Raw genomic sequence first — 13,298 nt, 5'->3', positions numbered from 1 at the left:
CTGATGACAAATTTCACTTCTGTGAATCAGCTTGCTTGCTTGCAAAACTGCCTCGCCACCTGTGGACAGGGCAGTGGCCAGCCGGCTAATAAACTCCTTTGTTGTCTCTAACAGGGCCTCGGTGACCTTTTCCACTCTGAGGTTACTTCACTTACACTCTTACTCAGCTTTTTGATGGTTAGAGCTGGAAGCACAGGAACTTCCTCTCTGGGCTAGCTTTGAACCAAGATCGTCCAGGTCTCCACCTTCTGAATAGCTGGGATTATAGGTGTGCACAACTGACTCCTGTCCATATTTTCTTTAATTCTTTAATTTCTTTTTTTGAACTTTTTTGGGGGTTTGAACTCAGAACCTAGGTGCTATCCCTGAGCAATTTTGCTCAAGACTAGCACTCTACCACTTAAGCTACAGTGCCACTTCTGGTTTTCTGGTGGTTAATTGGAGATAAGAGTCTCATAGACTTTACTGCCCAGGCTGGCTTTGATTCTCAGATCTCAGCTTCTTGAGTAGCTAGGATCCCAGGCATGAGCCACCAGTGCCCAACTCTGACCATATTTTCTTATCTTGGGATATAGCCATTTTATTGAGTTTGAAGTGGCATCTTTTTGTGGTTTAGATTTGTTTTTCTATAATGATTTATAATGTTACACTTTTTTGCATATATTTATTGAGCCTTTCAATATCTTTTTTTTTTTTTTTTTTTTTTGGCCAGTCCTGGGCCTTGGACTCAGGGCCTGAGCACTGTCCCTGGCTTCTTCCCGTTCAAGGCTAGCACTCTGCCACTTGAGCCACAGCGCTGCTTCTGGCCGTTTTCTGTATATGTGGTGCTAGGGAATCGAACCTAGGGCCTCGTGTATTCGAGGCAGGCACTCTTGCCACTAGGCTATATCCCCAGCCCCTCAATATCATTTTTGGAGAACTGCCTACTCAAAACCTTTGTCAATTTTTGTGTGTGTGCTGGTCCTGGCCTTGGGGCTTGAACTCAGGGCTTAGACACTGTCCCGTGGAGCTTTTTCGCTCAAGGGTAGCACTCTAAACTACTTGAGCTACAATTCCACTCTGGCCTTTTTTTTTTTTTTTTTTCCTGATGGCTAATCGGACTTTCTTGACTAGGCTGGCTTCGAACTGCAATCCTCAGACCTCAAATCTCCTGAGTAGCCAGGATTACAAGTACGAGCCACTGCTGCATAGCTCTTTACCCATTTTTTTTTCTTATTTCTTTACCCATTTTTAACTGGGTTGCATATATATATATATATATATATATATATATTTTTTTTTTTTAGCAGTACTGGACAGGGTTTGAACTATGGTCCTCACACTTGCTAGACAGGTGCTTTACAACTTGAACCACGCTGCCAGCCCTGAGTTGTTGTTTGGTTATTGTTCTTGAGTTTTCAACATTCTGTCTACGTCTTAGATATGAATTGTATCAGAGCCCAGCACAGATGTCTCACGCCTGTATTCCTAGCTACTCAGGAGGCTGAGATCTGAGGATAGAGATTTAAAGCTGGCGTGGGCAGAAAAGTCCATGAGATTCCAATTACACAAAAATCCAGAAGCAGAGTTGTGGATCAAAAGCTCAGGGACAGAGCCCAGGTTCAGAGTCTAAGCCCTAGGACCAGCAGAAAATTATTTAAGTAAATCTTATCAGATATGTGATTTGAAGCTATTTCTTCTCATTCTGTGAGCTGCTGTTTTAATCTGTTAATAGTGTTCTTAAATTCTCACAAGTTTTTAACTTTCATTGAGACTTGCTCAATTTGTCTACTTTCCCATTTGTTGCTTGTCTCTCTGCCAGACCCTAGATTTGAGGACTCATGGGATCCTCTTTCCACATAATGTCTCCAAGACTTAAGTGCTAAGAACGTGCAAATGTGTACAGAATGGAAGCGGAGAGGTGGCCTGAGGCGTGTTCCCAGGTAAGGACTTGAGACATACAGGCAACAGGACAATAGGTACTGGGCAGCTTTAATGAGCTGGAGCACCTCTTCTTCTACTTTGTTCCCCTCCCCCGCAATGCCCCTTCAGTTCCGGACAGGTCCAGCCTGCCCAAGGCTCCCTCTGGCTCTCTTCATCTGGAGCTAGTCATCCTTCTTTCCCCTGAGACGCTCCAGCCGCCTCCGAAGGTCTGGGGGCAACTTGGCCTTGGCTGCCAGCAGCTCTCGCAGTCTCTGTTTGGGAGTCTTGGTGAGCAGGAAATTACAGGGGACAGGGCCCTCTTCAAAGGTGACCCGGCAGTTCCGTGTAACTGAATGGTAGCCCTCCGCACTGGCGGTCACCACATAATCCCCTGGGGTCAGCAGCCTCCAGTAATCCCCATCTCGTGCTGAGGAGAGTGAAGGGCAAGTGAAGTGACTCAGTCTAAAGAGCCCACCCCCTCGTTCAGTGCCCCAGGCCTCACTCTGGCCACTTCTTACCTGTGGTGACATCATGGTTAATCCCTTCCACAGAAATGACAGCATCAGCAATCCCAGTCTCTGTGTCTTTGTCCCTCACAACTCCTGCAATGCCCAGGCGCACCTATGTGGGAATAGGTTTGGGTTTTGTTTCCACTTTTAAGAAAAGATTTTGCTATGTAACCCAGGTGTGCCTGGAACTCTGGTCCTCAGCAGATCACAGGTACAATCTGTTGACCACCAAACCCAACAGAAAGTTTATTAAACCTCTAAGGTGGAGGCAGCATGATCTCTAGCTCAAGGCCACCCTGGGCTATACAATACGATTCTGAATCATTTACAAAATCCAACAAAACAAAAACCAAGCTAGGTAACAATGGTACATGTCTATAATCCTCAGGAAACAGACCTGAAGGATCATAGTTCAAAGCCTGCCAGAGAAGAAAAGTCTATGAATCTTCATGCCCAGTTGATCAGCAAAAAGCTGGGTTAGAGGCATGGCTCAAATGGCCAAATAAGCAACTGAATGAGCAATCTAAGCAAGCTCAAGGACCCAAGATTCTGGTACTAGGGGAAAAAAAATAAAAGGAAGCCAACAATGAAACAAACTAGAAGACCCTTTCTGCTCTGCATGAGTCTGACTAACTTTCTGGCTTTCCCACGAAAACAGTGGTATAGCTACTAGATGCCCAAGAGACACATTTCTAATCTCCTGATTAGAAACTTCCTCTGATTGGGAGGAAAGAGTGTCTCTGGGCTTTCCCACATGCATGGTGACCTACTCTATACCTGCCTAATATCTTCCCTGAGAATGGCCCCCGAGAACTAGATCTGGGACAGTTCTAGGGACAACCTCTCAAACTGCTGTCTCTAGTCCCCCGGCTCACATCATCGTGTGACTCTACCCAGCTAACAAACCATTCTTCCTGTGTAGACTCATCCAAGACTATCACATGCTAAGTGGCCCATGGCATCATGGGAATCTCACATTGGTTGGACCTTAGAAGAACCCCCAGATGGCAGTGGCAGCCTTAAGTGGAGAGCAGACTGGCTAGGAGTGAGTCAGGCGGGCCGGGAGATTCTGATCTGACCTGCTCCAGGTAAGTGAGGAGGGCATCTTTGTTATTTTCCCACTCCTGGGGCAGCTCGCTCTCATGAGGGAACTTGTCACAGGACAGCTCCACAGTGATCTCAAAGCAGTTGGTGTGGAGGTAGCTGAAGTCATTCATGCCTGGAAGAAGTCACAGACCTCAGAACTTAAGGGGGCAGGGTGGGAATTCCTCCCTCCCAGTGCTGTCCCTGAGAGAGACTTCTGGGTAGAAATTAAGAGGAGTGCTGTACACACAGCAGACTGTCTTAGGGGTCACCACCAGGATGAGGCTAACTCCACCCCTCCTCCCCCAGGATCCCTCACATACTCCCAGGAACTGTGTGCCAGTCAGCCCCATTGATGATGTTGCCATGTAAGGAGAAGTCCTGGTTGTGACAAGGCCGACGACCTGAGTCCTGCATGGCCCGATTAGTGCCAGCATAGACGATGCTAAGCCAACGAAAGACAGCGTCATCGGCCGTGGGAGTCAGTTCACGGGCAGCCCAGGGGGTCCGTGTCATGTCGAATGGGTAGGACACCACCAGTTCACCCCCATGGAGATTGGCACTCAGCACAAAAGGGATCCGCTTCATCCACTCAATCACTGCCCGAGTTTCCGGAGCCACCTGGACAGGAACCAGTCAGGAGAGGTGGGACACAGCAACAAGAGTTCCCTGGGTGGTCTTCCCACATGACCCTCCAGAATACTTACAGTGGCATTGGGCAGAGTATAGTATGTAGGCAATGGTAGGTGATGGTTGGGGACAGTGTGGGGCACCAGCCCTTCATCCTCAGCATCCCACAATGGAGTATTAAGGTCCGCAAAATTGTGATTAAGGTCAATGCTCTGCTGGGTCCAGCGACCTTCTGCCCAGCCTGCCAGCTCTGAGCCCTGCCAAGAGAAAGGGTTTGATCAAGCCAAGCTGGCTGGGAGCACCAATGCAGAAGGAGCAGGGAGCCCTCATGCCAGGTGGCCTACCTTACGATAGGCGATCTCATAACCATCAGGGTTCATGGAGGGCAACAGATGAATGCGTGTCTCAGTGAGCAGCCGGGTCACTCGTGGGTCCCCTCTCAGGTACTCACGGCATAAGTACTGCATCAGGAGCAGAAGCAGCTCCCTCCCCAGGGCCTCATTCCCATGCATGCCAGCCACATAGCGTACTTCAGGCTCCCCTGGAAATACAGAGGGCTCGCAGCTGCTTCACACACTTCACCTTGCCCTGTGCCCACCTCTCCCCACACCACCTGCCAGTACCCAGTTCATGTTCTCCGGGCTTGTCTGACATTTCCATCACATACAGCTTCAGGCCCTGGTAGCTCTTCCCAATGCTGTAGATACGGGTGATATCGGGGCACTGCTCATGTACCTGCTGCATTAGCTGTGGGGTGGGATAGGGGGCAGAGGGGAGCATAAGATGGTTACAACATCCAGGAGTCACAACACACATGGCTGTGGAAGGACTTACAAGTCAGTGGTGGGCCACACAGATCAGAGCATCCTAGCATGGTTCACAAGTGGAGCAGCAGACTCAGAAGAAAGGGATAGAATAAGGGAAAGGTAATTGAGGCAGAGCTTAGCAATCAGCAGAGAGAAGTGGCAGAGGGTAGGGAATGGGGTGAGTAGCAAGGGACATGCAGGCTTTGCCCTGGTAGGGAAGGGGAAAGCAGGCTCTCTTTCCTGGGCTATAGGGGTTATATCTGACCTTCCTCATGTCCTTATAGTTATGATGCCGAAAGTCCAGGGGATCTGAGGAGCCGCGTGCATAGGCCTCAGGAGATAAACCATTAGGATCTGGTAGAGGATGAATTTGTGATAAAGGGTGAATTCACAGTGGAGGATGCATCCTGCACCCAGGCCCTCCCCATCCAACCTTTACCCACCTAAGACTGGGCAAGCCAGGATCTCCGCCCGGAGGCAAGATGCACCTCCCTGAAGCCAGGTCTGGGGCAGCAGACGGATGAAACGAGCCACCTGAGGCTCTGGTAGGAGGTTCAGCACAGGGGTTTCTGGGTCCGAATTGGCAGGAAATACCTGGAGACATTGAGACCCTTTTTAGGGCTGCTCCAAACCCAAGACCGAAGGAAGAAACTCAGGCCCCCAAGGTCACTGGCTTAACTCTCTCTGCTGGGCTCAGCTGGAGAGCTACACTGCTTTAAACCAGGACCCTTCCCTGCCCCCCATTTGTGCCCCAGCTGTTTTCTGGCTTGGTAACAACTGGCTAGGCCGACATGGCCATGCAGTTCAGGAATGGCCCATCTTGATGCTGGCCAGGACTCTGTTCTGTAGCCAAGTGTCAAAGAGGTCCATAACATGGAGAAGTCAAAGCCCTGATCAGGCAAAAAGTGATGCAAGCCAGAGGCCCAGGGGCCAGAAGGGACGAAACTTCAGCTCAAGCCAATGTTACTCTCAGAGCAGTTACAGGGCATATCCTGAAACATCCTGGGCTGGAGACATGATATAATGGCAGAACACTTCCCTGGGATGTATAAGGCCCTGGGTTCAATCTCTAACACTGAAAAGAAAAAAGCCTGGCTCTCAGCCAGGCACTGATGGCTCATGCCTGTAATCCCAGCTTCTCAGGAGGCTGAGATGTGAGGATCAGAGTTTGAAGCCAGCCAAGACAGAAAAGTCTGAGATTCTTATCTCCAATTTACCAGTAAAAGCCCAGAAGTGGAAGTGTGGCTCAAGTGATAGAGCACCAGCTTGGAGCAAAAAAAAAGCAAACATGAGCTTGAAGCCCTAAGTTCAAGCCCTAGTACCCCTCACACACACCACACATATACAAAAATGGTGCCTGCTGTGTCTCTCCCTCTCTCCTTCCTGAGGTGCCTAAACGGACATCTATTATTTATCCTCAGGGAGCCTCAACCTAGCCAAGTACCATACAATGATCTGGGTGTCCAAGTCCCCAGCAGAGAGGGGCTCAGCCACTATGGGACCACTCACCGCATCCATCCCAGTGCTGAGATTCTTACTTCCCCACCAGTTCTGGGTGTCATTGCTGAATTGCACCTTGTATGATGTGACCCAGTCATATCTGGCAGGAGGAGAAGAAGTCATTGCCAGGCACCAGTGGCTCACGCCTGTAATCCTAGCTACTCAGGAGGCTGAGATCTTAGGATTGTGGTTCAAAGCCAGACAAGGCAAGAAAGTCTGTAAGATTCTTATCTTCAATTACTCAGAAAAAAACAGAAGTGGCTCTGTGGCTTAAGTGGTAAGGCGCTAGCTTTGAGCAAAAAAGAAGCTCAGGGATAGTGCTCAGGCCCAGAGTTCAAGCCCCAGGGCCCGCAGAGAAACAAAAGAAAAGATCATGCATGTCCTTGGGAATCCCACACCAGTCCTCCTGTATCCACCCGTGACTTCCCAGCTAGGGAGGTAGCCTGCCTCACCTCCAGATAGAGTTCCTGCCCTGTGTGATAATGCCTGAGAAGCGGACAGGTTTCTTAGCATCCACCTGAAACCAGGGCTCAGCATCCTGTTCTTCAGCACACCAGGCTCCATCATATAGATCCCCGTCCTCCAGGCCTGACTATGGGCACAGGACATAGTGGTCAGGCCCAGGTAGGCAGAGTAGAGTGGACCAGGATGAAGAGTGGGCTTTGAGCCAGGGTTGCCCACCTGGATGTTGAGCCGTCCTCGGTGTGGTCCAAGACCATAGGACTGGCTGCTGGATGCCTCGAACTGGCTATCTGAAACCCTCAGGGACTCCAGGCCCAATGGAGGGCAGCCTAGGGACAGGAATAGAGCACTGAGACTGGGTCAGAGGGAAGGTAGTGAGAACAGGTGAGAAGCTAACTTTACACTTACGTGCTTGGCAGGCAGGGGGGCATGAGGCCAGGAGCTAGTGCCCCAGCAGAGCCCCTGGGGGAGGACAGTACCTGGTTCTTGTTTCTTGGGGTGTTTGAGGGCCCTTGATCGGCTGGTAGTCACCAAAGGTCTTCCAGTCACGGAGCTGCTGAAACGAACTACCTTGCGCTTCCTCACGATGACTTTTTTCTTGATGACCCGAACTGGGACACGCTGTTCTGAGCTCCCTAGGATCCAAAAGGGCCCAGCATGCACCGGGGATATTAGAATGGTATGAAAGCATTCCCTCAGGAATGGTCTGCCAGCCCACTGTAAGGCATACATAGCCCGTGGCAGGCCCACTGCAAATATCCAAAGGACTTAGCATGGCATTCCAGGCCTGCAGCCTGACCTCTCTCTAGGCCCTTCTTTGGTGCCTCTTCCTGACTTTCCACCTGGTCAGCCTCATGTCTGGCCCACTGACCCAATAGAAAGCTACATCCAACCACTAGCAATTGGACGTTGCAAAAAGACAAGTTTGATTCTTTCCCTGCAAGTGCTTCATAGCCCTCCCCTCCCTGTATCCCCCAATCCTATACCCTTCGCTCTTCCCTAGCTCAGGACTAGATGCCCTGTCCCAAAGCCCCTGGCCATCTCCACTGTCCTTCTCTACTGAGAAGCCCTGTGTTGGAATCAATGTCCTGGTTATGGAGGCTTTTCCAGGCTGCAGGCTGGCACTCCGCGGGGTGGGGTGGGGGGGTCGCTCCGGGAGCAGTTCAGGGGAGGTCAGGCAGCCGGCCTCCCCACCCCCACTCTGGGGACAGTGCTCCCTGCTCTGCACAACCTCCACTAAGAGCTCTCCTTCTTTCGTTCTTTCCCTCCAGACCCTACCCTAAGCTTCTCTCCTACACACATTTGCTCTGCAAGCTTTTTAATGTGGTGCCTTTGCACGGCTTTTTCCCCTCCTCCGGGCCTCAGTTTCTTCACCTGTACAAGGGGACGGCTGGGGGTTGGCTCCAGCATCACAACTACCGCCTGAGTCCCAGGACTGCTGACTAGGTCTGGCCGGAATGGGGCTGCTGAATCAGCAGCATTGCGCTCTGTGTGTGTGTGCGTGTGTGTGTGTGTGTGTGTATGTGAGTGTGTGTGTGTGTGATCGGGAGGCTCACCGTTCGCATTCGAGAGAGGCTGTACGGAGAGCAGAGCTTTGGCAGGCGGCGTCAGGTCCAGCGGCGAGGCGCTGGGCGCCCCCAGACCCAGGTGTCCCGCAGGCGCCAAGGCGGCCAAGGCGAACAGGACGCCCCACATGGCTAGCGCAGAGATGCGGGCGCGAGTGGCTGGCCGCGATCTGCGGGTCTGCTTCTTCCTGCCGGTGGCTCAGGAGCCCCCCGCCCCTTCCTGCCGGCCCCCTCCATCACCCCACGCCCCTCGGCAGCCTCCGGCCCGCCCACCGCCCGCAGGCTGGACTGCGACCTCCGAGCAGGGGGCGGGGAGGGTCCTGGCGCGGAGACTGGGGTGGGGGGGAGCCGCGAGGGGCAGCGCCGCCCCGGGCCTCCCCACCCCCCAACCCCCCCCCAACCCCCACCCCACCCCGGCCCCGCTCCTCCCTCTCCCACCGCGCCGGGAGAACGAGCCTAACTTTGCAGAGCCAACCTTCCCCTTGGTCCTGCAGGGCGCCAGTCCCGCGGCGGTAACCTAGTTTGCACCGCGCTCCATGAACGCTATGTGCTTTGCATGTGGTGGGCATTTTACCGACTGGTAAACTGAGGCTCCCAGTGGTGGCTAATCGACTTGGCCAAATTAGTAAAGCTGAGACGTTTGCGGAGGAAACTAAAACCATAGAAGGAAAAAAAAAATCCATCTGGAAGCCACAGGTCCCTGTTAGGGCGGTGGGAGAAAGGATGGGGAAACTGAGGCGGGAGACCGAATGTCTGGCGGGAAGAGGAAGGGCTGGTCTTGCAGAAATCCTGAAAGACAGCCCAAGGGGCCCAGCCAGAGGCTGCGCTTCTCATCTCCACCACTCCCACCACCCTCGCCCCGCCTCTCCTCTCTCCTTTCCTCCCCTCCCCTACTTTTGCTCTTGCTCAGCTGCCACGTTCCGGGGTTACATAACCCGAAGAGCGGCCAGAGGGCTGGGGCTGGAGATAGAGGCTGAGGCTTGATGTCTCCTCCCCCTCCTTGCCCTCCTCTCTTTACTTCCCTCAGTCCTAGTCTCTCTTGCATTCCAGAATGCAAGACCCTTGACCACATCCTCCCCACTCCCTACCCCCTCTGGATTCTCCATGCCTGGTGCCTGGTGGTCGCCTGCCTAGAAGGAAGAAAACCCATCCATCCACTGAGTACCTTTGGCGGGTGCTTTTTCTTTACTGCCATCCCCTCAAGAAGCAACACCCACAAGGGGCTCTCCCACGGGTTTGGGGGGACACTATCTGTACAAGCAATTTGAATCACTCAGTATCAGCATGCCAGCACCATGCTGGCTGCCTAAGTTCACAAGGTGGGAGGAGGAGACCCTGCCACCAAGGCACATACAGTCTCATGGGCACAAGTCCTGGAGCTCCCCCAAAGAACCTGCTCCACTCTACCCCTGATGGATAGAGAACCCCTAGAGAAGGCAGGGCACCAGACAGGACCCACCCAGGACCAAGGTGTCTCATGGTCATGAACCTACACACCTCTGCCAAATTCAAGACACAAGAGAGAGAGAGACATAAAAAATAAAACAAAAAAAAACACAGTTCCAAAGTGGTGACACTGGAGGTGCAGGCCTCAGGCAGATGGGCATTACAGCAAACTGTGCCCCTCTTCCAGAAGGGAAGGCCACAGTTTGATAGGTAACAGACAGGAGCCAAGGGCCTATGCTAGGAGAGTCCTTGATTCAGTGCTTATGTGCTGACAGCCTTCTCTGTCTCTCTCTTTTGGTCTCTTTTTGCCTGCCTTACATGCTACAATCAAACGTTTGATGGGGGGGAGGGGGGATGTGGCTTAGTGGTAGAGTGCTTGCCTAGCATGCATGAAGCCCTAGGTTTAATTTCTCAGCACCATATAAACAGGAAAAGCCAGAAGTGGCCCTGTGGTTGAAGTGGTAGAGTGTTAGCCTTGAGCAAAAAAGAAGTCTGGGACAGTGCTCAGGCTCTGAATTCAAGCCCCAGAACTGGCAAAAAAAAAAAAAAGTTTGATTTGGCCCGGTGCCAATGGTTCACACCTGTAATCCTAGCTACTCAGGAGGTTGAGATCTGAGGATGGAGGTTTAAAGCCAGCTTGGGCAAGAAAGTCCATGAGATTCTTATCTCCAATTAACCACCAGAAAACTGGAAGTGGCTCTGTGGATCACATATAGAGTGCTATCCTGAACTGAAGAGCTCAGGGACAGCACCCAGGCCCAGAGTTCAAGCCCCATGACCTCCAAAAAAACAAACAACCAACAAAAACAGTTTGGTTCTTAGGAAAGGGACCAGATATGAACTGATAAGAAGGCCCTGGATCCTTCTCAAGTTTAACTCTGCTCTGGAATATTACTCATCATTATGTCACCCTACACATAGTCCCAAATAAAAAACAATTTCTGGTCTGATGGGGATAGAGTAGGCTACTTTTGTTAGCAGAAAAGTTGGCACATCTATCTTAACTTTTGTGTCTTTCAAGAGGAGTTCTGGAAAGCCACCAAATGTAGTGATAGGAAAGTTAATGTGGAAAGGAAGTCACTTGGAGTAGATTAAACGTGGTCTGTAGAATGAAAATGATGTTAGCCTTTGGGGGTAGAGTACTTCCTGAGACCCTCAGGTACAGCCTACAGGGCTAAAGTCAAAGCAGCGTCATGAGGATAATGATCCCTCTGGTAAGGGCCATGAACCTGGGTCTTTGTTAAGTTAAACACATCTGTGGTTCCACATGACTCTAACCATGGGAATATTTAGGAGGAGGAAAGGAAAGGCACAGAAAAAATCTAAGGGGGGGAATTATGCAACTGTGTATGAAGACATAAAGTATCTTGGAACTGGAGGCCATGACTGAACTTGTGCACCATGAGCAGAAAAACTATGAGCAGAAAAAAATTTGAGTGAGAGCATGAAGTCCTTAGTTCAAGCCTCTGTACCAGAACACACACACACACACACACACACACACACACACACACACACACACAACATAAAGAGACTCAGTAAAAGCTGTTGTGTAGAAAGTTGAGGAAAAACAATTGAAAGCCATTCTGAGCAAAACACAATATATTCATGTCTTAAATACCATAATGAAGTCCCTTAGTGCAATTTTAACACACACACACATACACACATACACGAAGGACAGACAACTAAAACAAGCTCTGCTGGGGAGGGTTGGGCTTACAAGGGGGTGGGATAAGTGAGGATATGAGGATGCATATGATAGAAGTAGTTTACTTGCATGTATGAAAAGAGAACAAATGAAATCTGTTGAAATTGTTTTAAGAAGGGAGGAGGTGGGTTAAGGAAGAGTGATAAGGAACATTTATACATGTGTAGAAATGTCACAGAGAAACCCTTCCCTGTACAAGTAATGTGTTAATAATTCAAAAAATCTGCTGGGTACCGGTGGCTCATACCTGTAATCTTAGCTACTCAGGAGGTTGAGACCTGAGGATTTGGGTTAAAGACAGCTAGGGCAGGAAAGTCCATGAGAATCTTATTTCCAACTAACCACCAGTAAACTGGAAGTGGCACTGTGGCTCAAAGTGGTAGACCGCTAGCCTTGAGCAAAAAAGCTCAGAGACAGGGCCCAGACCCTGAGCTCAAGCCCCACAACTAACAAAAAAAGTAATTGTTCCAGGTGGTCATGGATAATCACCTGTTCAAAATGATTCTTGATTCCTGCTGTAATTCTTTTGCACTTTTCATGTGAATCAACAGAGCTGTGCTGATCCTCTAGTAACAGTATGAACATGTCTCCACTGAAGCCCAGGCTGGCCACTTCTCTGATTCCAGCCCCCATCCCCATCCCAGTTTCCCAGACAGATATGAAAAACAGGAGACGACATAGGAGACATAAGAAACAGGATATCTCATAAATGGAGAAAAACTGAAATCATTTCTTTGAAAGTGATGAAACAAGAGTGTCTACTTTCTGGGGCTGGGGATATAGCCTAGTGGCAAGAGTGCCTGCCTCGGTTCGATTCCCCAGCACCACATATACAGAAAACGGCCAGAAGCGGCGCTGTGGCTCAAGTGGCAGAGTGCTAGCCTTGCGCGGGAAGAAGCCAGGGACAGTGCTCAGGCCCTGAGTCCAAGGCCCAGGACTGGCAAAAAAAAAAAAAAAAAAGAGTGTCTACTTTCCTCATTCTAAAAAAGAAAAGTTATTGCTATTATAAAGGTGATGTACAGAGGGGTTTTAAGTTACAGAAGTCAGGTAGAGAGTACATTTCTTTTTTGACAATGCCATCTGAACATGGAAAGCCCTCCCATATTCATAGATTGCCAGAATCAATATTATGAAAATGGCCATACTTCCAAAAGTAATCTACCCATCAGATCCAATGCCATACTCATCAAAATCCTATTATCACTCCTCAGAGAAATCATTCTAAAAATTCATATGGAGGCATAAAAAACCCTGAATAACAAAGCAATTCTAAGTAAAAGTCAAACAAAAAAATCAAGTGCTAGAGATATTACAATACCAGACCTCAACTTCTACTACAGAGGCATAATAACCAAACCAGTTCAATACTGGTATACAGTACCTGAAGACCAATAGAACAGAATAAAAATACCAGAAATAAGCTGGATGCTGGTGGCTCACACCTACAATCCTAGATATTCCAGAGGCTGAGAGCTAAGGATCACAGATCTAAGCCAGCCTGAGCAGAAAAAGTCTGTGAGACTCTTATTCCCAATAAATCACCAAGAAAATTGAAAGTGGAGCTTGGTTCAAGTACTAAAATGCTAGCTTTGAGCAAAAGAAACTCAGGGACAGTGCCTAGGCCCTGAATTCAAGCCACAGGACTGGAAAAACAACCCTACCAAAAATAAAGCCACACAGCTAT

The 13,298-nt window shown here is 49.9% G+C and overlaps 1 protein-coding gene across 1 annotated transcript; it reads right to left on the bottom strand.

Moving 5' to 3' along the window:
- Positions 1–2,084: 2,084 nt before the first annotated feature.
- Positions 2,085–8,605, bottom strand: Cpxm1 (carboxypeptidase X, M14 family member 1). The gene is made up of 14 exons (XM_048349372.1): positions 8,449–8,605; positions 7,372–7,527; positions 7,112–7,221; positions 6,883–7,022; positions 6,440–6,530; positions 5,374–5,524; positions 5,196–5,284; positions 4,748–4,871; positions 4,469–4,665; positions 4,202–4,381; positions 3,818–4,115; positions 3,491–3,630; positions 2,421–2,523; positions 2,085–2,329 (listed from the first exon to the last, which is right to left on the bottom strand). Exons 1-14 carry the CDS (start codon positions 8,585–8,587, stop codon positions 2,085–2,087), a joined length of 2,163 nt encoding a protein of 720 aa, XP_048205329.1. The 5' UTR covers positions 8,588–8,605.
- Positions 8,606–13,298: the final 4,693 nt, after the last annotated feature.

The sequence above is a fragment of the Perognathus longimembris genome, chromosome 6 (assembly GCF_023159225.1).
Source record: "Perognathus longimembris pacificus isolate PPM17 chromosome 6, ASM2315922v1, whole genome shotgun sequence".
Lineage (NCBI taxonomy): Eukaryota > Metazoa > Chordata > Mammalia > Rodentia > Heteromyidae > Perognathus > Perognathus longimembris.
The sequence above is the reverse complement of the archived record's forward strand: the minus strand, read 5'-3'. Positions and strand labels throughout refer to the sequence as shown.